We start from the raw sequence: 24,991 nt of genomic DNA on the forward strand, positions 1-24,991 counted from the left end.
CCTAAAATAATTCCAGGTGACCCTCCCATACACATGCAGTCCTGGTCTTTGCTTCACAAAACTGAAAGCAACCTGAAACGACATATTTATTCAAGGTTTTGTCTACTGTGTTCACTGCCATGTACTTGGTGTCTAGACCCCCAAGCAATGGAATGGGATTCGAGTGCCCAGCACGTCTACCGGGCATAGAGGTCCCCTGTCTCCAGGGTGGGTCTGGCAGAGCCTGGTAGGGTTTGCTCAGTCCATCCACAGCTGGCTCCTTTTGGCCGCAGACGAGACCGGGTGAATCACATCCTTGTCCATTCTGCCCTCCCATGCCCATCCCAGCCTTGCCTCAGGAGACCAAAGATCCCTCAAGGGCTGCCAACAGGCAGGAAGGGCCTGGCCAGGACCCCGGACTGAGATTCCTAGATCAGAAACAGCCAGCCATACCCAAGGGACACACAGCACTGGCAGGCAGCAGCAGGGTTTGGGGATTGAGCCAAAACCTGGAGCGAGAGGGGCACCCTCAGGAGGTGTGGGCTGGCAGCTCCAAGCAGGGAGGGGGCGGCTGGGTGGTGGCCAGGTCCCCATACTTCCCTCTAGGCTGGTCTGAGCAGGGAGAGTCCCAGCCTCCGCCCCCCCCCCATCTATCTCTGTCTGCAGCCTCCCGAGTCAACAGCCCCTGGGGATGGGTAGGGAGGCACGGCCCTAACAGGCTTGTTTTTCTTGATTATTTTTGAGCGGTTTCTGGCCCCCTCCCCAAGGCACTACAGTCTCACAGTATCCAGGAAGTTCCTGTCACACAAGGAGGGGCTGCAGGGCCCCTTGGCCCTTGAGCAGTGCTGCGTGGGGCGTGCGCCCAACTCAGCCCTGGGACCCAAAATCCCTCAGAGAGAGGAGAAACTGAACTCCTCCTCCGTGGGAACCCGGGGAAGGGAGGAGCGGCAGGCGTGGATTGGGAGGGGCCTCATCTTGGCCCCATCCCCGGGCCCAGAGGCGAAGGTCACCCTCTGAGGGTCGTGAGAGGGGGTCCCAGTCGCCAGGACCTCGTGAAATGCGAGCAGGCACCCGCAGCCCCTAGCACAGGGCAAGGAAAGTTTCTCAATTGTTTCCGGCTTCCTTCCTTCTCCCTCCCCTGAGGCGCCCTTCTTTCCGCCCTTCCCAGACAGCCAGCAAGATCCGAGGGGCTCCCACCCCCGCGTTCGATGGGTCTGCCTTGCCTCAGTTTCCCCATCTGACCGAAAGCCGGGAACGGCTACTACTAGTGGGATGTAGGCAGGAGGAAGAAGTGTACAAAGCGGACAGGACGAGGAGGGTTTGGGGAGGTCGGAGCCTGTCCCTTTTCCGAGCCCGGTTGGCCAAGCCTCCCCTCCCCCGCCCGGCATCGGAGCCGCCCAGATAACGGGACCTCCCTGGGCGGAGCATGGGCCGTGCATCCAGGCCCATTAGCCCGAGGGGTAGCGGGGGCTCCCGGGAGGGTATGAGGGGCGACCCTGCGGGAGCAGTGGGGAGTGGGTTCGGTGCCGAGGAGCAGCTGCAGAGCAGGGCCTTGAGAGCTCGGCGTCCCCTTCCCCCAAGGGACCCCCGACTCAGCTGGGGTGGCCGCAAGCCGGAGGCCGTTCCTACCGTAGGCTCCGTCCTTCCGCTCGTCCTCCATGGCCACCGCAGGTCGGTAAGGGAGTCCAGGACGGTGCGACCCCAACCGGGGCAGCCGGGAGGCTCCGCGGGCTGCAGCGCCCCGCCCCGGACCCAGCCCCGCCTCACGCGCGCGGAGCCCAGAGCGGGCGGGGGTAGGGCACGAGGGCGGGCCCGGGCCCGAGAGACGGTGAGGTCCCAATGTTTGCTTCACATCCCCCTCCGCCCACCAGAGACACTTCTGGTGTGTTTGCTGCGCAAGGAGCAGTCCTCATCCATCCATCCATCTATTCACCCACCCGTCCATCTACCCACCCATCCGCTGAATGGATATTGATGGGGCGCTGACTGTACCAGCGAAAAGACAAAAAGGTGTCTTGTTCATTCATCAAATTGGCAAGAATTTTAGTTTGGTAACATCAAATGAGGTGAGCAGATGCTGTGGGTCAGAATGTTTTCGGGCAGAAAAATGAAATCTAAACCATGTGTGTCGTCGCCCCCACCCGCGGGATTCATCTCTGCCACTGACCCTGGAGATGCCATTGCAGGTGTGTGGGTGCACGGGGAGTGTATGACAAAGGGTGCTACCGGCAGCTTTGAGAGTTACTGTAAAAGTTACTGGGGGTGTAGTTCAACCATTGTGGAAAGCAATATGGAGGTTCCTCAAAAAACTAAAAATAGAAATACCAGTTGACTGAGGAATTCCACTCCTAGGAATGTACCCCAAAAATATAATGTCTCAGATTCAAAAACACATAAGCACCCCTATGTTTATTGCAGCACTATTTACAATAGTCAAGAAATGGAAGCAACCTAAGTGTCCATCAGTAGATGAATGGATAAAGAAGAGGTGGTACATATACACAATGGAATACTATTCAGGCATGAGGAGAAAAAAAATCCTACCATTTGTAACCACATGGATGGAGCTAGAGGGTATCATGCTCAGTGAAATAAGCCAGGCAGGCGGAGAAAGATAAGTGCCAAATGATTTCCCTCATTTATGGAGTATAACAATGAAGCAAAACTGAAGGAACAAAACAGCAGCAGACTCACAGACCTCAAGAAGGGACTAGCAGTTACCAAAGGGGAGGGGTGGTAAGGGGAGGGGTAGTGGAGGGAGGGTGGGGAGGAAGGGAAAAGGGGATTGAGGGGTATTATGATTGGTGCACATGGTGTGTGTGGGGGTCACAGGGAGGACAGTGTGGCGCACAGGGGACAGGTGGTGACTCTGTGGCGTCTTACTACGCTGATGGACGGTGACTTCGGTGGGGTGAGTGGGGGCTTGATGGTACGGCTGAATATAGTGGCCGCAGTGTTTTTCACGTGAGGCCTTCATAAGAGTGTATATCAATGATACCTTAATAAAAAAATAAAAGTTACTGGGGTTGATGTACCTGTCCACCAACAGAGGTGTGCATACAGCACAAGTACGGTCATCGGAATAAAGCCTTAGGGAAATGCAGATTGAAACTCAAAGATATGCCATTAAGTGCCCACCAGAATAGATAAAAGGAAAAAAATGAATGGTACCTACCAAGTGTTGCTGAAGATTGGAAGCAAATGGGAGTCCTCTATTCTGCTGGTGGGAATGTAAAATGACACAAGCACTTGGCAAAAGGTCTGGTAGTTTCTTAAAAAGTTCAAAAGGGACTTTGCATATGACCCAGTCATTCTACTCCCAAGTATGTACCCAGGAAAAATAAAGCTATAAAACTACTAAAAAAAAAAAGGAAAGAAAAAAAAGAACACACAAAGTCTTCTGTACAAATGTTCGCAGCAATGTACAATGGTCCAAAACTGGAAGCAAACCAAATGCCCATCAGAATGGTTCTACACACTGTGATCTACCCATACCACAGGACATTCCTCAGCAATAAAAAGGAGTGAGCTATGGGTAAGTGCAATGGCATGGGTAAATCTAAAAAAAAAAAAAAACTATTATGCTGAGTGAAAATGGCCAGTTGTTTTAATCGGAGGAGCCAGGACAGGCATAGCTAATCAGCCTATGGAAACAACATGGATGGGTGGTCACCTCTGTGGGTGGTAGTGACTGGCAGGGCTGTAAGGGCAGCTTCCGGGGCATGGGGGTGTTAACTGGAAACAGGACTGTGGTTACACAGGTGGGTTCAGTTTGCAGCAATTACTTGATTTCTACCCTTTCGAAATATGTGTCACATTTTACAAATGGAAAAAATTTCCAAGTTTAAGAAAGGAGGTGGCCCTGTAGGCTGTAACAAGAGTGAATGTTCATAAGTAGCTGAGTCAGTATCAGGCGAGGTTATATTAAATCTTTATACCATTTTCCAGTTGGGGAAAGTGACACAGAAAGGTTAAGCCATTTATTAAGTGCTTTGTATTAAATCTTTGCAACCACCTACCAGTTGAGGGAAGTGACACAGAGAGGCTAAGTAATTGACTCACAGGCACAGTAAGAGTGGGGGTGTACAGGAGATTTGACCCCATGCAGCCTGACCTCACACATGGTCCTCAGCCCTGGTAAGTAACCCAGCCAGGCTTCCAGGTCCTACTGGTGAATAAATGTAACAAATTGTATTTAGTCGCTTGGCCATGGATGGTATGGGAAAAGAGAGAGAGAGACAACATCACAGACACACACACAGACACACACAGACACACTGCCCTGTACCTTACCAGAGAAAGATCTAAAGAGGCCCATAGTTGTCAGAAGGACAGGAAGGGCGAGCAGGGACAAAAACATTCTCTGATCTATAATGTTCTCGCTCTCTTTAAGGGGAGAAAGTTTTCATGTGTTTCTGGGGTAACTAAAACTCTATTTCAAAACATAGATTTAAACAAGCCAGTCCAATACTGTATGATTCTGCGTATTGGGTGGGGTTCCCAGAGCAACCAGGTTCATAGAGAACGGAAGTGGCTGGTGGGCGCTGCGGGCTGGGGGTGCAGCTGCGGAGTTAGTGTTTAATGCAGACGGAGTGTCAGTGTCAGAATACGTAGAGTTCTGGTGGTGGATCGAGGGGATGGGTGCACGAAACCGTGAATGTACTTAATGCCGCTGGACTGTGGGCCTAAAATGGATAAAATGGTAAGTTTTATCCATTTTATGTATTTATGTACCTATCTATGTAACATATGTAGCAAATGTTATATATTTTACACGATAAAAGTGGTTTTTCTCTAAAAGAGATTTTTAAAAATATGGTTCAACACAGCTGTGACAGGGGAACGTGGGACATCGAGGAAAGCCCCGAGGAGGGATCTGACCTAGACGTGGGGTGAGAGGTCGGAAGGTCTTCCCGAAGGGGAGTCCTGAGGTCTGAATGAGGTACAGAAAGCAAAGGGGGAGGTGGTGTGCACTGAGCCGTCAGGTGCCAGGGGAGAGAGAGAGAGAGAGAGAGAGGGGCTGAAATTCAGGAAGTGAGCATCTCTGGGCCTGCGGTTCGTGGGAGAGGTCAGCAGGGCAGGGCAGCCGGAGGGCAATGCAGAGCCACGGAGGATATGAGAAGGAGGGCGGCCATAGCAGCTGTGAGTTTCAGAGGAGAGACTCAAGGGGCTGCCCAGAGGCAAGGTCCAGGAGGGGAGTCCGGGGTTGGCCATAACATCTAGGAGGAACTGGGGCACGGCCACAGTCCCTGGGGACCTGGGGACAGGGGAGGTTGCGGCTGGGGCGGAGTGGCTGGGCACACAGAGCTGCTCTGTTCTCTGACCCCAGCGAAGCTTTTGGGCTCATGCATTTTTCAGCCGAACAAGCCTTGAGTTTCAGATTCCAGGGAGCTAGGCCCAGGCCTTTGGGTTCTACTTACTGCCTGAAAACATCTCAGGGCCTCAGGAGAAGGGTCCTTGAGAGGTTCAAGATGCCTGGGCTGGGCAAGGGCCTGGCAGTGCCCCAAATGCCCCAGGGTCCCCTTCTGAGCAGGGGGCTGGCAGGAGTGAGGAGGACTCCTCTCCTTTGCACAGAGGCAGCATCAAACTCTAGGCTTTGCAGGGCTTGAATTCCAGCTCTGCCCCTGCTGGCCAGGTGACTTTGTACAGGCCCAGTACTCTCCGAGCCTCGGTTTCCCCCTCTCTTAAATGGAGGTAATTCCCTAACTCCAAGTGCGGTTTTAAGGACGATTCCCATGGGAGACAGGGAGAGCTGCACCCGGGTATATCAAGCATCATATACGAGTGTAGTATATTGTTAGTAATAGTAACATCAATATCCAGCAATGTCTCAGAGCCATTGGGAATGGGCAGGGAACTCAGCTTTCAAACGTCAGGAATTGAGGAGCAAATTCTGGCTCAACTGCTTCCCTGCTGTGGGGCCTTAGGCAAATGGCTCCCCCTCTCTGTGCCTCTGCATCTCCAATTATAAGAATACAGGGGTTCCTCTCAGGCCACGGATAATCAGGAAAACCGTACCTGGGAAAAGTGGAGTCAAACAGCAAAAAATAATGAACTTGAAACAAACAAACAAAAAGACAAGAATAGGTGTTGGAACACAATATGAATAGCCACTGCTCTCGTGGTTATCACGTCATCCCGTGGATGCCCAACCCACCCCAGGGCCTGATAAAGGTCTGGGCTGGGATTCTGGAAGGAAGGATTAGGCCAGGAAGAGTTGAATGTCTCCCCCTAGAGGCTCAGCCGGACCCTTCCTCCCTCTGTTGAGCAGAATCAGTCCCAGCCTGCCTGAGACTGAATTTCTCTCTTTCTTTCCCCACCTGCCCCAAACTTCCCTGGTGCTCAGATCACAGATAGTCAGGAGGTGCAGCCTAGGATTTGCAAGCATTGGTGTGCAGGGAGCACAGACATTGTGCCAGGGATCAGTTATGCCCAGGAAGCCAGTGGGTGCCCCCTGAGGAGGTGGCACCAAAGCTGTTACACCCATTTAACAGAAGGGAAGACTGAGGCACAAGAGGTGTAATCACTAGCCTAATGTCTCCCGGCCAATTGCGGAGTCAGGATTCAAAGCCACCAACTGTGTTCTTACCTGCCACGTAGTAGATAATAATAGTAATAGCAAATAATAATGACATTGAGTATTGGCTACATCCTAGGCACTGTTCCAAGTCACAGCAGGCGTGACAGATAATTCATGCATTTATATGATAACCTAGTGAAGAAAAGTGCAGTTATTAGCCTTATTTCACAGATGTGCAAACTGCCATCCAGCAAGGTGGAGGCCTCCCAGCGGGCTGGTGGCAAAGCCAGGACCTGAGCCCAAATAGCTGGTTCCAGAGCTCATGTGCTCAACACACATATAAACAAGATTGGTACAAGCTTTGTGCCAGGCTCTGCACCAGGGCTCTCTCGGACTGTCCCTGCTCATAAGGTTGTGGTGAAAAATTTTCAAATGTCAGCCCCTTCTCTGAATCTGCCTCCCAGACCCCTATTCATTCTACAACAACTCCCACCCCTGCTCAGCCCAAACCCGGCCGCCGGCTCTGCTGCCTTCAGAACTCCTACCCTTACAACGATCATCTTGTTTTTAGGTTTCTGTATTGTGTTTCTCTTGCCCTCCCTGGAAGAGATCAGCAGAGTGGCACTGTCTCCTTTGCCATCCAGAGTGCTCAGAGGGCACTCAGTGAGTATCCCCTCACTGAGCAAATCATCATGAACAGCATCATTTCACAGTTCCCATAATGAACGCAGCTTCTATCTGTATGGTTTAGCACAGGGTACGTGCTCAGTAAATGTTTGTTGAGTGAATATTACAATAATTACAGTGATAATAATAATGACCATGTATTAATGTTTTTGATGTTTCAACATCTTTGTGTCACACAGTAGGAGCTTGTACATATATTTGGAGTGAATAAAAGTGACACTAATAATAATAATAAACCAGTATAACATTGTATATCAACTGTACTTCAATTTAAAAAATAAAAAATAGAAGAGGAGCTAGCTTTCCTGACTTCACATTATGCTGCAAAGCTATAGGAGTCAGAACTGGCACGAGAATAGACATATAGATCAATGGAACAAATAAGGCACCCAGAAATAAACCCACGCTTAAACAGTCAATTAAGGGGGAAAAGACAGTGTCTTCAATAAATGATGTTGGGGAAAACTGGATAGCTACATGTGAAAGAATGAAACTGGATCACTGTCTTACCACATTCACAAAACTAATCTCAAAATGGATTCAAGACCTCAATGTAAGACCTGAAGCCATAAGACTCCTCCAAGAAAATATAGGCAGTAAATTCTTGGACATTGGCTTTAGTAATTTTTCCTGCATCTGTCTCCCCAGGAAAGGGAAACAAAAGCAAAAATGAACAGGTGGGACCACCTCAAACCAAAAAGCTCCTGCACAGCAAAGGAAACTATCAACAAAATGAAAAGGCAACCTACTGAGTGGGAGAAGATATTTGCAAAGGATCTATCTGATAAGTGGTTGATATCTAAAATATATAAAGAACTCATACAAAAAAATAATAATCTGATATAAAAATGGGTAGAGGACCTGAATAGACAGTTTCCCTAAGACGACATGCAGACAGCCAACAGACACGTGAAAGGTGCTCACCATCACTAATCATCATGGAAACGCAAACCAAAACCAGTATGAAATATCACCTCACACTAGTCAGATGGCCAGTATCGGCACAACAAGAAATAACAAGTGTTGGTTAGGATGTGGGAGAAAGGCAAGCACTGTGCACTGTTGATGGGAATGTAAATTGGTTGCAGCCACTGTGGAAAAGAAAAAAAAGAAAAATTAAACACAGAACTACAATGTGAGCAGCAATTCCACTTCTGGGTATTTACCTGAAGAAAACAAAAACATCAATTCAAAGAAAAATATATGTAACCCTTATGTTCACTGCAACATTATTTACAATAGCCAGGATATGGAAGCAATCTAAGTGTCTATTGATAGATGAACGGATAAAGATGTGGTCCATATACACAACGGAATATCACTCAGCTATATAAAAGGATGGAATTTTGCCATTTCATGACAAATGTGTAGACCTAGAGGGTATTATGCTAAGTGAAGTAAGTCAGATAAAGACAAATACCATATGATTTCACTTATATATGGAATCTAAAAAACAAAACAAATGAACAAGCAAACAAACAGAAATAGACTCATAAACACAGAAAACAAACTGGTGGTTGCCATTGGGGAGGGAGGAATGGGCAAAATAGATGGGAATAAAGAGGTACAAAATTCCAATTATAAAATAGTTACAGGGATAAAAAGCATGGGGAAACAAGTGGGTAATATTGTAGTAACTTTGTATGATGACAAATGATAACTAACACCGTGGTGAGCATTTCCTAATGTATATAGTTATTGAATTGCTATGTTGTATGCCTGAAAGTAGTATAATATTGAATGTCAACTATACTTCAATACAAGGAAAGCACTTGAAGAAAATAAAAATAAAAAGCACCTGCATTTGTCCTGCTCAGAGTGCTACATTCGGTTGCTGAGTCTAAGAATTGGCTAGTGTGTAAACATTTGAATGAAATAATAAATTAATTAGTAAATATTTATTGTATGAATGAATGAGTGATTCGGACAAATAATGAGTACCCAGTGCTGGGCACTGGGATGCAGACATAAACAGGGCAGTCTCTGCAATATTGGGGCTGATATGTGCGCGGGCGAAAGAAGACAAACAAGATGGATGGGTGGGAGGGTGAGGGTATGGATGGGCGGGTGGATAGTCTGGGATCGACCCCCATTCTTAGCATTTTGGGGTGAAAAAGGACAGTGAGGCTGAGCAGCTGTCCCATCCGTAGCTCCGCCCCACCCACCTCCTCGAGACGAAGGTGCGGCTTCCGTCGCTCCAAGACGCGCTTTAGAAAGCCGCGGGGAGTCTTGCGCTTTCTCCAGGACACCAGCGCCGACGGGGCCATCCTCCCGCTCAGGCGCCAGCACCGAGCCGGCGCTCGCGGCCGCTGGGACAACCAGAACAGCCCGGACGCTCGGACGCTCCCTGAGGCCCGGACACCCCGACGGGAACACTCGAAGCCGCCGCCGAGGGAGCGCGCCCGCGCCCGGGAGTGACGTCCGCCCCGCGCGAGCTCCGCCCCCGGAGGAACGCACTCCCTGGGCGCTGCGCTCTGTGACTGACGGGCCGAGGCGCCCTTTCGTCGCCTTCTCTGTAGTCCCTGCGCTACGGAGCTGTCCTCCTATGTTCCATAGACACGTTGGGAAATTGTGGGAGTGCTGGCATGCCACGGCAGCTACACTTGCTCTCCAGGCTCTCACGCTCTGCTGAGCCTAGTATCAATGGCTAAAAAGTAAATGAATAGAAGTTCGTGACGTTTATCAAGAATCTCAAAGAAACAGTGCCTTCCTGGCAACGCATGTTTTTCTGATATTGATAGCTCACATACCACGTCACTTCTATTCTTCTGAAAACTATGCTACATGCTAACACCAAGATGTAAAGTGGGGTAGAAAATGTTATTGTATTTGGGCTATGTGTGCCCAGCTAAAAATCAAAGAATGTGTGCTAACTGGCAGCCTCTGACATAGGAGGCTTTACTGGGGGGCAGCGTGAGTAGAGACTAAAACGGATTTTGAAGTCAAACGAACTGGAGTTTGAGTACAAGTCTATCACTTAGCTTTGAGACCTTGGGTAGGTGGCTTAATCTCTAAACATGAATTATATATATATATGATCTAAAGAGGGGGAAATACCCAATAGTATCCATACAGTGCACATTCTCCATATTTTGGCTGCCTTCCCATTTTGCAGGAAATAAGTATTGTGTGAGTCCTGTAAAGCTGTCATCACACTACACGACATATGGACAATTTTTTACTTATATCGAGTGCTTCAATTATGATTTCTTACTATGTTCTTTGAGATATTTTCCAAACAAAAACGAATCATTAAATTGTATTATTGCTTCTATTCATAATCGTACACTAAACATAAAGTGTGTTTTAAATTATGCACTTGACTACACAGATAAAAACAGTATTTTTATAATATGCTCCAAATCAAGTTCCGTTCTCTCTATCCCTCTACCTCTGTACATCAATTTACAATTCAGAATTAGGGAACATGTGAATAAACTACCCAGCAGTCACAATCACAAGAGAAGTAACAGACACTTGAAGTAGATCCTCAAGAATGTTAGATAAAGAAATGATTAAATATAGAATATAAAATAAATATGCTTAAATTTTTTTAAATGAGAAAGTAACAAGTCATTCCCTCACAAAATGAAGCTGGCTGTATTTTTCAAAAGTAAAATGAAATATCAATAAATTTCAAAAAGGTCTTACTTAAAATTAAATAATCAGTTAAATAAACAAGACATTAGAAACAGCAAAATAGAAAAGTAGTGTCTTGTAAATCGAGGAACTACACAGTGATGGAAAAGATGAAAGATGATTTTTTAAATAAGGGGAAAAATATAGGAGTTCCAGGATGAGTGAATAAAAATAATGGAAGAGAAGAAATACTCAGAAAATAATGGCTATAGAGTTTTCCAGAACTGAATTTTTACTTTCAAGAAACATTATGTAACTCAAGCAAGATAAAGAAAACAAAATGAATGCCTAGAAATAGGCCAGAAAAACTTCTGAATACCACTGACCTGGAAAACATAGTAAATGTATCCAGAGATTAACCATAGCTTGAAAGGCAAGAAAACTAAGCTGAGAACATAATTCTCTACAGTACCAAGAGAAGCCAGAACATAGTGGAACAATAACTTCAAACTACCTAAAGCTAGTAACACCTGACACAGAATTTTATAACTAAACTATCATTCAGAAATGAGGGTAATATAAAAGACATTTTCAGACAAAAAATGATCATTACTGTCACTAGCTTTCACAGAATGTCTAAAGGATGTCCTTCAAAAAGAAAGAAATTAAAATGAAAAAAAAGAAATTGGATGTAAACAGTTAATACACCAGTGAGTAAATCAAAACAAACATTGACTCTATTAAACAATAATAATAAGTTTGGGAGAATTTGGTGAAAATTAAAGGAAAATAGTCTAATGTTCTTCTCTTTCGAGGAAAAAAGTAAAAATACTGGATAACTATGTTTTATTAAGTATTTTGTTTGTTTGTTTGTTATCACTAATCTACAATTACATGAAGAACATTATGTTTACTAGGGTCCCCCTTCACCAAGTCCCCCCCATGAACCCCATTACAGTCACTGTTCATCAGCGTAGTAAGATGTTGTAGAATCACTACTTGTCTTCTCTGCGTTGCCCAGCCCTTCCCATACCCTCCCCCCACCGCACATTATACATGCTAATCGTAATGCTCCCTTTCTTTTTCCCCCTTATCCCTCCCTTCCCACCCATCCTCCCCAGTCCCTTTCCCTTTGGTAACTGTTACTCCATTCTTGGGTTCTGTGATTCTGCTGTTTTGTTCCTACAGTTTTTCTTTGTTCTTATACTCCACATATGAGTGAAATCATTTCCTATTCGTCTTTCTCTGCCTGGCTTATTTCACTGAGCATAACACCCTCCAGATCCATCCATGTTGTTGCAAATGGTAGGATATGTTTTCTTCTTATGGCTGAATAATATTCCATTGTGTATATGTACCACATCTTCTTTATCCATTCATCTACTGATGGACACTTAGGTTGCTTCCATATCTCGGCTATTGTAAATAGTGCTGCGATAAACATAGGTTTTCAAACTGGGCTGCTGCATTCTTAGGGTAAATTCCTAGAAGTGGTATTCCTGGGTCAAATGGTATGTCTATTTTGAGCATTTTGAGGAACCTCCATACTGCTTTCCACAATGGTTGAACTAGTTTACATTCCCACCAGCAGTGTAGGAGGGTTCCCCTTTCTCCACAACCTCGCCAACATGAAGTATTTTTATTAAAATATTAAAGGAATTATTTTTAAAAGGAGTAGAGGAGAGAGGTTCAAGATGTCAGCGTGAGTAGGGTGGTGGAAATCTTCTCCCAAAACCATATATATTTTTGAAAATACAACAAATACAACTACGCCTAACAGAGAGACCAGAAGATACGGTACAACAGCCAGGCTTCATCTACATCTGCGAGAACACAGCATTGACATACAATGGGGAAACGACAGCCTCTTCAACAACTGCTGTTGGTAAAACTGGACAGCTCCATGCAAGAGAATGAAACTGGATTATTGTCTAGCCCCATACACAAAAGCAAACTCAAAATGGATCAAACACCTGAATGTAAGTCATGAAACCATAAAACTCTTAGAAGATAACATAGGCAACCCCAAGTATCCAGTCCCCGGGGATGGAGGAGGAGCAGAAAAGAAAATCAGAAAGCTAGTGAATCGGTGCAGGAATGTCTGCTTGGACCCCTGCAAGCTGCTGCTTCATGTGTCTGCACCCCAGCCCCTCTCCCACGATTTCCCCTGGAAAAGCCCTGACCGCTTGCGTGTCAGGAGGACGGTGGTTCTCTAAGGCAGGAGCCTGCCACTCCCTCGTTTGCTAGCAAGTCAATAAACTATCCTTTCCTTTCCTCAAAACCTTGTCATTGTGTTTTGTGATTTGACCTCAGGGACGAGGACCGGGTCTTGGTATCAGGAGCAGCACCCCCCCCCCCCCCGACCAAGTGCCCGCAGTGCCGCTCCTTCGGTGTCAGAGGCCACAGGGCCGGGCTGTCAGGGACGCAGAGCTCCCGGCTTCCTCCTTGCTAGCCACAGGGGACTGTGCCGGCCAGGAGTTCGTGCTGTGTGGCAGGGCAAGTACAAGCCTCTAGAACTCCCTCTGAAGTATATATTGAAAGCAGTACTGCCTTCCAGGAGAGGTTACAGACTGGAGTTCCCAGCAAGGACTTGGAAGAAGTCGGGGTGGTGATTTCCACAAACCCTTATTGGCCTACTCAGAAAACGGACGAATCTTGGAGATGACACCGTGATCGGAGTGTCTCAGATTGCAGCTACTGCTGCACGTGGGGCTTCATCACTTGGTCCCCAAGCACCCAGTGTGTAAGTATTGGTCAGGAAAATGCTCTTTGTTCTCTTCCTGTGAGTAAAGACCAGCAGGGCAGTTAGCTTCCAGCCGGCAAGGAGAGAAAACTATCTCAGAGGCATATCAGACCTCCAGACTTAGGCTGTCATTTAGTCAGAAGGAAACTTCGTCTCCTTTTCCTTCCAGCTGTCACACTGGCCCATCCCAGTGATGGTACTATGCTGATTGGACCCAGTGATCAGGAAGCACAACTTGTCTAAGCATATTGATAGAACACACACCTGTCAGAAGGTGGGAAATAAATCCAACAAAAATTCAGGGGCCTTTCGCCTTATAGAAGTTTCTAGAAGTCTATCTTGTGGGCATGCAAAGCTCTCCCTTCTAAGTTGAAGAATAAGGTGTTGTATCTGCACGCCCTCCAACACACACACACACACACAAAAGAGCACAGCAGCCTGGTGGATCACCTTGGATTTGAGAGGCAGCATAGACCTCATTTCCAGTGTGCTACTCTGACCCATTTACTGATTGGTCTGAAAAGCACCTAGTTTGAGAGCAGCCTGGACCTTTGGAAGGTGGATGCCAGTAGATGGCAACACCTGGATCTCCTCTCATTGCTGCCCCTTCAAGGTGCACACCTGAACATGGCCTAGAGGGGAAGTGACTTGCCCAAGATCACAAGGCCCGGACCCCGGCCTGACTTGCATGGTGTTCCACGCTCCATGCCAAGCCTGGTTGGCATTCTGCCATCTCTGAGTCTGTGAGTGAGACACACGTGACGTCACCCCCCATGCATCCCTGGGGAAGTCCTTAGGGAGGCATGTCTGGCATGACCCTCCCTGTGCAGGTTGGAACGTTGGGCAGCTCCTGGAAGGTGCCATGGCCTCAGCAGGACAGGGAACTGGGGATAAAAAGAGGCCTGAGCTCAGCTCTTGTCTCCTCAGAGCTGGGACCCTGGTGTCACTGCCAAAGAGCGAGGGGAGGGCTCTGGTGGAGATCTGCTTAGTCGTGCAGGGCAAGGGCCAGGAGGGTGGGCAGTCAGCAGCCCAGAGGGGCACGTGGGCGTGTCTGAAGGCAGGGAGGGGCCCAGGAAATGGACCCTCGAAGAAGTGATGTCACTGAAGACACGCCCAGTAGAACCTCAATTGTGACCCGGACGGAACCCAGCTCCTGGTCGCAGACCCCAGTCCTGCTCACTTGACCGGAGGCGCTCGACAGAGCAACATGCGGTCTTGTTCTATGGAACCTTCTGAAGGCGTGGGAGTCAGGGAAGCCGAGAGAGAGAGTCTTCCTGCTCGCTGTGGGCGTTGGCTGAGAGACCACCTCCCACGCCTCTTTCTGTGTCTCCCGAGGAGCCCCGAGGTAACACAGGGCAGCCCAGAGCGGGCCACTCCAGGGCCAGGCCACTGTGTGAGCCATCACGGCTGACCTTCCTGCCGGCCTTTCCTGTGTGTGTGCGGTGGGCGTGGGGCATTGGTGGGACTGAAGGCTGGCCAGGAGGGGGCAGTCAGTGTCACAGCTCTGGTCTAATGATTCAGGACGTGGAGGTGAGTGTGGGGACCAGGTACTTCCACACACACGTTAGTCCTGACCCGGGGGTGTCCTCTCCTTCCCTCAGGGACTGGATGTCTAGGCAGATGGCCCTCTGCGCCTGATCTCAGGGGCACAATTTGTGCCCCACATTGCCCCCTGCAGGGAGGTCCACACAGTCCAGGTGCCTGCTCCCCAGCTACAGGGCACCGGCTTTGCAGAGCTCCACCCTGGGGAGCGAGGAGGAGCTGGTGGATGGACCCACCTACTCCATCTCCCTGGACCTGGGGCAGGCTGCGTACACCCCAGGACCCCATTCCAAGCCTGGTAACCTGCCAGGGCCCTCCCAGGGCTGCCCCACGAGATTGGCCAACAGACCCACTCCAGAGGGCCTGGAACCTCGCTCCCGGGGGCACCCCGTGCCTCTCCTTGCTCGCACCCCAGGGGGCTGGGGGCTCTCGGGTGAGCTGCAAACCTCCCTCGTCCTGGTGGGTCCTGGGTTTCCCACTGACTATATCCCTGCTGCCCCCCTCAGCGTGAACCTGAGCCATCTGTCCATGGGACTGAGGTCCCCAGGCGCAGGGCTCCCCGGACAGGCGCGAGGAGGAAGGGGAGAGAGCGCACAGCGGGAGTGGAACCGGCTCCAAACACCAGCCGGAGCGCTCCCGAGGCCACCCTCCCTCCCGAGGACGCTGGCCAGCCGACCACGGGCCAGCGGCTCCCCCGGTGAGCACCGACCCCCTCCTGGGCCCAGTCAGGCCTCTGCCCACAGCCCGCGGTGTGTCTAGAGCGTCCCCACATGTGTCTGAGCCTCTGCGTGCTCCTCTGACGGGCAGGGTGGCTGGCGGTCAGCCTGCTAGGGTGCCCATGGGGAACACGGGAGGAGCTTAGAGGGGCTCCCCTGGCGCCCGGCAGTGCAGAAAGGACTGCCGGCCAAGCTGGGCCACTTCGGGGCTTACCTCTCTGTACCCGATGAAAGGCCTTTGGCCTCACCCGTCAGTGGCCTGGAGCCTGGCTCATTTGGAAAAGCACATGGGAAGCAGCCTTTTGGAACGGAGGCTTGCGATTCCGTGCGGCTGTGCCCGGTCCTTGTCCTCACCCTGGCCACATGAGGGACCTCTGGGGACAGCAGAGGGGTACCTGAGAAGGTTCTGATAGAACTTCCTTCAGCAACAATAGCTATGCAGGGCCCACTTTGTGCAGACCCTTTGGGGACACTCAGCATAACTGAGTGAAGGAAGCAGACACAGTACTGGGACCCCGGCCCGTGTGGAATCGGGCAGTCACCTCAGGCGTCATCCGCAGGTCACAGCCGGGAAGCGTCACGGGCGATGCCCTCACGGCCGCCTCATGTAACGGGGGGCATGATGGGTCAGAGGAGGAACTGAAAACGTGAGCATTCACTGGGTCCAGAGGGAGCACTGCCCGTGTCACAGAATCGGGGGAGGAGGCGTGTAGGCCTTGAGGCAGGGGGAGCCCAGCAGAGCCCAGCAGGTCACTCATCTTCAGATTCCCATGGGCAGGCTGACGACTGGGGACTTCCTATTCGGGAGGATGGGAGAGGATGGGGTCCCAGGACAGACACGCAGGGTCAGGAAGGGGGAGGGGCAGGTGCCCGGACAGGCAGGGGAGTGCACAGCGGCCAGGCCCACACAAGGCAGGGCAGGGAGGGCAGTGTGGGGGGTAAGACCAGGCTTCTCACTCTGCCACCCCCTGGGCTTCCCCCAGCCCCAGGATGGGACGGGCTAGGCGCCTGGCCTGGGAGCCCGAGCATGTGCCCAGCGACGTCCATCTCGTCCAGCTTTCATCCACCCTGGTGGGCCAAGTCCTCCACCACTTGGTCCAGGACGAGCACCTGGGGCCCACAGTGGCAGAGCTGGAAGGTGAGGGGCTGCGGCCAGGGGACCGTCTAGGGTGGGCTTCCCGGACTGGGGTTCCCTTCAAGGCAGTCAGGGCTCTTCTGGCATTGTGAGGCACGGGGAATCAGGCCCGCGGCGACCCTTCCTCTGTGTCCTGCTCCAGACCCACGGCAGACGCAGCTGGCTCCAGAGACACGGGGAGGGCCGGCGTCGTGGCTAGAGCCCGTCCAGGAGCTCCCTGAGACCCCTGTGCTGGAGCGACGGCCGGTGTCACCTGCCTCAGCCCCTGCAGAGCCGGAGGATGTCCCAGCAGCGGCCTCAGCCCAGGGGCCAGGCCCTGAGCTGGAGCCCCATGAGCCTTTGGGCCTGGGCCTCAGGGCACCTGCTGGAATGGCACCAGGCGTGGCAGAGCCAGGTCCAGATCCAGAGCCCACCAGCCCCTGGGACATCCCAGGAGTGGTCTCAGGCCCCGAGCTGGAGCCCCATGAGCTCTTGGACGCGGGGCCCGTGGCACAGGGCCTAGCAGAGCTAGAGCTGGACCTGGAGCCCACCAGCCCCTGTGCCGTGAGCACCCGGAATGTGCTGAGGGAGGACGAGCCGCCCATCCTGGCGTTTCCTCCCCGCCTGGTGGGCCAGCAGCTGAGCCTGTGCTTTCTGGTGAGCGGAGCGAGCTCTCGGGGTCGGGGGTGGGCCTTCCCTGTGTCACGGGCTGCCCTAGACCGGCCGTCCCCTGACGTGGACTCCTGTGATCTGGGCCCACGTCCCAGCTTCCCCACGGACTCACCATGTGTCCTGAGAGACTCTCCTCACCCCAAAGCCCTCACTGAACACAGGGGGACAGTAGGGCCGGCCCTCAGGGATCCTTGCAGACCAAAGAGGTGGAGCAGAGGGAAGGTGGGCAGGGCCTGGCCGGGCAGGGAGGGACAGGGCAGGGGAGGGGTGCTCAGGGAGGTGCTGCCAGGGCCTTAGGACCCCGGGACATTGGCCGGGCAGGCCTCCGCAGCCTCTGCACACCAGCGGCCCCCGCCATGGACGTGACTGCGTGGGAGACACAGACACCACCAAAGGCCCTGGGTGGAGTTGTTTCGGGGGAAACTGCACCTGAGTGGGGAGTGGGATCCACGGGGTGGCAGAATGGGAGGCAGATGCCCCAGGACGGGCAGGCGTGAGCTGCCTTGTGCTGCAGGGAGGAGGTGAGTGAGGGTGCCTGCGAGCAGAGCCCCTCCGTTCCCCATCAGTGTGGGGTCCTGTGCATCCGGTCCTGGGCGCCTCAGTGGATGGGGTCTGAAACCTGGACCGCCACGAGGCTCACAGCACGTCCACAGCTGCCTGGGCTCCAGCTCTGACCGGTGACTCCGCCTGGGCACGGGGGCACCAGGGGCACAGCTGGATGACCCTCCCTTGTGATCCCCAGGGGCTGTATAAGGACATTTTGGAATGTAAGAAGTCCATTAAGGAGCAGCCACAGATGGGAGACACTGGGTGCCTGGCTCCCACCATACAGAGGCTCCTGATGGAATGTGACACCTTGATCAATGTGGTCACCACCACCTGCCTCATGACCCCGAGCATGACGGCCCAGGACAGGGCCCGAGTGGTGGAGTTCTGGATCTGGGTGGCCATGGTATGTCACGGGACGGCCCCCGGGGTCCATCCTGGCATCTTGGAAACTGCTCCTCTCCGTTGTCCGCTCTGAGGACGGGTTCCTATGGTCTGCCCTGCACGGTCCCTGGGCCCCTCCTGCCAGGGGTGTGCGGACCTGGACTCGCAGACCCCGGGGGTGGGACAGCCATCCCTGGCCCCTTCCTTGGGTTGAGCCACAGTCCTCCACCCAGGAGGGCTGCTCACCAGGTACCAGGTGTGCTGGGCTCCCTGGGTGTCTGCCCCCTTAAGGACAGGAGTTCATGGGGGGACAGAGGCAGAGAAGCAGGCCACGCTCTCAGCTCTGTCTTCCCTCCCAGGAGAGTCTGAGCCTCAGGAACCACATTGCCCTCCGTGCCATTCTCTCCGCCCTGCAGCGCCCTGCTATTCATCGTCTGCACAGCACCTGGGGTCATGTGTCCTGGTGGGTAGGCCTGTCCCCGGGACCAGGACACCTGAGTGGACAGGGACACCCCTAGGTCTGGCAGTGTCCCTCAGTGGGCTGGGACTTCCTGGGAGGCGGCAGAGCCTAAGGACAGGGATGGCGGGCTCTTGGGGGCCCCTGTGGGTTAGGCCACGGGTTCCGCCGCAGGAATCAGTTCCCTGCAATGTCAGGTGTGGGTTGAAGCCCACTGGAGATCTTGAGCTTGCGTTCTGCAGCAGGAGGTCTCTGCCCCAAGGACAGCGACCTGGCCCAAGGCAGATTCGCTCCCGGGAGAACAGGGAATGGAGGCCCCGGGGGGAAACATGAAGCCCCCTCCGCAGGCCACGGATTCCCAGGGCTCAGGGCCATGGTGGAAAGCCTCCTGCGGGCTAGTGGGCCTTCTAGGATCCCCAGGAAAAGGGGTCGGCCCCGAGACTCTCCGCCTGCTGGCCACATGTGTCCCTCCTCCTCTCCCCTCCCCTTAGCGTCTGCCTGGCGGTATATGAAAAACTGAAAACGCAGGACAAGTGGGTTCACAGGAAGCGGCGGTTCAAGGTAAATGGAGGGTAGAGGTCTGGAAGGGAGGGGTCCTTGGGGCAAGTCCTCTGCCTGCCGTGCTGTGTCCCAGCTGGGGGCCAGACTTGAGAGGGGGGAGCTGATGGCATCCAGTGAGGACCCAGAGAACAGACCCCCGTCAGGGCTGGGGCTGGTGTGGGGTCGGCAGCAGGAGTGGGGCCTGTGGCCAAGCAAGGTCGGCTTGTCCCCTGGGTCCCCTGAGCCTGACACGGCCCCTCTGTGGCCTCGGGCTCCTCATGTGCACATGGAGGGTTGCCGTCAGCCTGGCGGGCGGGCCTCCCAGGTGAGCAGGGTCCAGGGAGCACAAGACGGGCTTCGGCTTTGTGCCCCCCACAGTCATGTGAGGGGAGCCGTGCTGATAGCCAGCTGACAGTGAGTGCTCAGGGCACCCTGGGAGGCAGAGGGACCTCCCCTGACCCTCTCAGGGCGGCGGCCGTGGCCTGGCCCAAGGACCACCATGAGTATGAGTGTGTGCTGGAGCTGGGGTCGCTCTAGGCCGAGAGCCTGCTGGAGGTGGGGACAGCGTAGGTGCCAGGGGGCTCGGGCAAGGCATCCATCCACCACTGTCTGGCTCTGGGAGGCCTCGTGGGAGGGGAGCATGAGCACCTGAGTGTCCTGGACCTTGCAGGAGATGACCTTCACGTTGATGCAAATGCTGTGGGACCGCATGGCACCCGACGTGAGGAAGAGGAAGGTGAGAGAGGCATGGGAAGGGTCGGGGGCGGTGGGGGAGCTCTGCACCTGCCCCTGGTCCCACCACCTCTGAACTGCCGGCACTGGGCTGACCAGGAGGGCGAGAGCAGCTGGGTACAGGGAGAAGTTGGAGGACAGGAGCAGGGCCCACAGGTCCTGGGACTGGCCAAAAGCCAGCCCTGGGAGGGCCCGGGACGGGAGAGCAGGGCGAAGGGAGGGGAGGGAGGCAGCACAGGGTGGTCCAAGGGAGCTGGGGACTGCGGGTGTGGGTTCAGGGGGTGCTCTGTGGGCGCCCCTGAGGCAGGCAGGCGACTCATCACCTCCCCACCCCGGTGGCACAGAGCATGGTCCCCTACCTCGGACTGATCCTGTATGACTTCGTTTACAAACACCTGGAAAATGATGAGGAGGTGAGTGAGCCCAGAGGGGCACAGGGGGGGCAGGATGGTGAGCTTTAGGGAGGAGAGAGCCTCAGTGAGCCCGGAACTCTCAGCACCGGGCCTCCCCTATTCCTGAGAGTCCCCCCTCCACCCCAGGACCTGGGCTTCTTGGAGAGGACTGCCAGAAGGATCTACCTAAGCCCCGGTCCTGGCCCCAGGGCAGGTGGGGCTGAGGGCTCCAGGGGGCAGCACCTGGGCAGGACTGGTCTCCCCCTCAGGCCTTGCCCAGGGGGAGGGATGCTGCTCCTTCAGGGCAGGAAGCACATCGCGGGCTGGCAGTGCCTTCCCGCCTCAGGCCTCAGCTCCCCGGTGCAGTCCCCGCTTCTCGGTAGCCCCGAGCCCAGGCCAGGCCCGGGTGCTGTTTCTGGGCAGTCCTGCCCCTTGGAGGGCCCTGGCGGTCCTCCACCTTGAGAAAGGATGGGGACTTTCCGGCCTCCTTCTGGGCTCAGGGGGCTGTTTCTGATGCACTTTGGTTGCCTTCCTACCAACAAGATCCCCTGAGCAGGACCCTGTCCAGCTCATCCCCTGGGCCTAACGTGTCTTGTGAGAGTGAAGAAACGCAGAGCTCAGGACACTTAAGACTTTGTCAGGTGGGGGCCGGGGTGTGGCGTCAAGGCCACCTTCCTGGAAGAGGAGTTGGAGACCCAACAGTGGGAACGGGCAGGGCTGGATGGCATTGGAAGGAAGGCGGGTTCCCGTGAGCAAAGATCCGGGACCATCCCAGTGCCCCACTCCTCACAGCCCTCCTTCTCTGTACCCCATTCTTGCTCCTCCCCAGTTCGCTCTCCTCCAAAGTGAGATCCTCATGCAGAAGAGGCTGGCCAGGCTGTATAAACTGGAGCCCGATGAGGGCTTCGAGTCCTTTCTCCAGGCCATGGAGCCCCTGGAGCCCCTGGATGAGGAGCAGAGGTGAGGCCGTCCGGAGTGAGGCGTGGGCTGCAGCTGCCGGCGGGCTCTGGGGGAAGGGCGCCCTGCCATGTGGCCCCAGGGGCTCACAGGTGTCCCTCTGTCCTGCAGCTACACCCTGTCCTGCCAGCTGGAGCCCCCAGGCCAGGGGCCCGGCAATAAGGGAGTGTTACAGTTATACAGGTCCCACGTTTAAAATCCTGGCCAGGGCCAGGTGAGTTTCTGGGCTGGGGCGATCGGGAGGGGGTGGGCTGTTCCCCAGCATCAGGGAAGCTTCGGGCCATGCTGGGTGTGGGGGCGTCCTAAAGACTGGTGCAGCTGGAATCCCGCTCCACTGCCGATCGGTTGTGTCAGACTGAAGGGTGGTTCCCCGCCCCCTCTGGGACCCATTTTCCTCTGTGAGTAGGTGATGCCCAGGAGCCTTCCCGAGATAGGGATCCCCCGGGTGCTGGTGATTGACAGGATCCTCCGCACAGGGCCTGGAGCCCAGAGGGCAGTGGGGACGGGGTGGAAGCAGGATAATGGGGGGAACCCCGGATAACCTGCCTCTTCTGATCACCCGTGCGTGGCCCTGTAGCTGCTGTCATCGGGCCCGCGGCCCTGCCGGTGTCCTGGCTGCATGTGGAGGAGAGCTGCTTCCCCTCCGGGCAGGCGGCCCCTGGCGCCCCAGGACCCCAGTCTGCTTGCTGCTCCTCTTCCTCCCGCTGCTCCTCCGGAGCCTCTGCTGGGGCAGCTGCTCTGGCACCTCCTCCGTGGGCCGCCTCGGGCAGCTCCCCGGGCTGCCGCTGCCTCCTCAAGGACCCGTATGTAGCTGCGGCGCACCTGGCCACCTTCGTGCTGGGTCGTGCCCTCTGCTCGTGGCCCGTTGGACAGAGGCGAGCCGCCCCACCGTGTGGAGGCTGTTCCCCTTCGTGCAGCTGGCCTCCCGCCGTGACACCAACTCCTGCCTGGGCGTTTCTAAGGGGTCTAGACTCCTGCGTCCCCACAGTCAATTCCGGAGTTCCCAGGGACCCCGGTTGGAGGGTCCCCAGGCAGTGACCCCACCTCCCCACCCCTCGGCTCCTGCCCAGGTCCTCGCACGTCCTCACTCCGACACGCTTCCTGGATGACCTCAAGATGCTGGGCCAGAAGCTGGACGACTTTCCTCTACCCTGAGCCCCCCCAGCTCCGCCAGAGAAATAAACCGCTGGCGGCTCTCTCCAGGCTCCGCCCACCTCACTTTCCTTCTGAGGGGGCTGGTGGGGCCCGCCTCCCAGGAGTCCCATTCCCCTGCCCCCGGCCCGTGCCTCAGGCCCCACCGCACCCTGTTCTGCCAGCGGGCACGTTAAGCCCCAGTGGAGGTTAAGAACTTGGGCCCAGGTTTGAATATTGCCTCCAGCACTGATCAGCTGAAAGGCCTCGGCCAGCCGACCTGCTGGGATCCCCATCCAGAAGATGGGGCCACTAATGGCAGCTGCTTTGCAGACGACATAAACGGTGCAGGAAAGCTGATGCTGGGTGGGGCCCAGCAGCCCTTGGCTGCTCCCATGGGCTACTGAGTATTATGAACAAGCAGAACTGCCCTGCACGCCCACCACCCCCAAGCCCTCTAGGAACTGCCTCAGCAGGCCTGGGGCCATACCGTCTGAGGGTCTTCTCCAGCTCCTGGGTTCACAGCCTGCGTTTGTGTGAGGACAGTCACACAGCAAACCATACCCAGTTCCCACTTGGAGAGTGAGAACTCTCTCTGCTCATCCTCTGCCCCATTCCCAGGGCAGTCGCAGGGGCTCCTAACTGCAGGACTTATCAGAGCCTTCACTGGGTGTATCAGTCTGCTCAGGCTGCCATAACACAGTGCTACGTTCCTGGCGACTTAACCAACAAATGTATTGTCTCCTGGTCCTGGAGGCTGGAAGCCCAAGGTCAGGGTGTCTGCTGAGGCCTCTCTCCTGGGCATGTAGATGTAGATGGCCGTCTTCCCTCACAAGGTTTTCCCTCTGTGTGCATGTGTGTGTGTGTGTGTGTGTGTGTGTGTGTCCTAATCTTAGAAGGATACCAGTCATACTGGATTAGGGCCCACCCAAATGGCCTCATCTGAACTTCATTATCTTGTGAAACACTCTACCTCCACTCTCTCCTGTGGTCCTGTGTGTTAGGGTTTCAATATCTGAACGTGGGGTTTTGGGGGGGGGTGCTGTGCACAATCTAGGCTGCAACACTCTGCTAAGAAGAGGTGGGAACCTCACAGCGTGAATAAGACAGGTGAGGACCCTTCTTTCTGGGGCACAGATGCACGGCCACCCAATCTCCGGGGAATCAGGGAAGTCTTCTTGGAGGAGGTGAGGTGTGAGTTGAGAATGAAAGTGAAGAGAAGTTGGGAACAAAGGGAGAGAAGGGCAAAGTGGGGGCAAAGGTAAGGGAGTGAGGTGGAGGGGAGAGAGTCGAGTAACAAGTTCTGAGAGCCACGCAGGGCCTCAAAGATGGCGGGCCTTGCCCGTGCTGGGGAGATGGGAAACTACAAAAGGCGTCCGACCGGGGGCGGGTGGCGCCCAAGGCTAATGCTGGCAAGAGACTCTGATGGGTTGGGTGCTGGGGGAGGAGGCCCGGGGTGAGTAAGCCGGGTACAGCGCCCCCCGGGGGAGCGCGATGTACTTCCATGCTGTCACCGCTGGGGACGTGGCCGATCCAGGGCCGAAACCAGGAGGGCGCGGACGGAGACAGGACACCCAGGACCCTTCCTTCCCTGCCCACCGAGGACCCGGCCCTGATCTGGAGGGCACCTGCGCACCTCCCAGAAAAGCCTCACACACAGTTCTGGAGGCGGGCTTCACGGGAGCCACCGATCCGGGAGTTCTCCGTCTCGGATGCACGCGAAACTCGTGCCCGCGCAGAAACGTGGATGTGCGAGGTCGTCGGGCGGGCGGGACGAGGAGTGCAGCGGCGAGAGTGGGGTGGCGCAGACCCCTGAGACTGCCCGCCCCGGACGAGCGGCGCCCCGCCCGGCCTCAGCAGGGAAGCCGAGGAAGTGGGAGGGAAGCGGTCTTCAGCTTTAGCCGTGAGACTCGCCTCCCCCGAGAGCCCCGCCTTCCCTGCGGGGCCCGCTGGGGTAGGTGCACGCTGAGCACCAGGGCTCGCTGCCGCTCCGCTTCCCCCGGTTCTTCGACCTCTGGCGCCTGTGACTGGAGCTTGGCTGACCCTAGTGGGTCAGGAGCTACCCAGGATGGCGGGGGCAGGGCCGGGACAGGCTGACTCCTGGGATGGGTAGCCTCGCCTGTTTACTAGACCGAAACCTCAGTGAGGCCCGAGGTCCTTTGTGTTTTTCTTGTAGATTTCTGAAAGTGGTAACAAGTGTAGCAGCAGCAGCAGCAGCAGCAGCAGGGGAAACACCCTGCAAGGCGAAGCGGAGGCCCTGGGTTGCAAGCACTGCCCCCTCGGCTCCTGAGGCCTCTGTG

General features: G+C 54.4%; 1 protein-coding gene across 5 annotated transcripts in view; it reads right to left on the bottom strand.

The window, feature by feature from the left end:
• Positions 1-24,991, bottom strand: part of LOC130680027 (uncharacterized) — a 323,081-nt gene that overhangs the window by 55,020 nt on the left and 243,070 nt on the right. The window contains exon 1 of one of the 5 annotated variants that reach the window (XR_008993035.1): positions 1,609-1,733. The exons of 3 other annotated variants lie outside the window; for them this stretch is intronic. Coding sequence is in view for 1 of the 2 variants with exons in the window: in XM_057489928.1 (XP_057345911.1) it covers positions 9,714-9,833 (120 nt within the window). In the remaining variant the exon portion in view is untranslated. Of the gene's footprint in view, positions 1-1,608; positions 1,734-9,051; positions 9,834-24,991 lie in introns of those variants that run through there. One more of the 5 variants, XM_057489928.1, reaches the window with a different exon arrangement.

The sequence above is a fragment of the Manis pentadactyla genome, chromosome 12 (genome assembly GCF_030020395.1).
Source record: "Manis pentadactyla isolate mManPen7 chromosome 12, mManPen7.hap1, whole genome shotgun sequence".
In the NCBI taxonomy this organism is placed as follows: Eukaryota; Metazoa; Chordata; class Mammalia; order Pholidota; family Manidae; genus Manis; species Manis pentadactyla.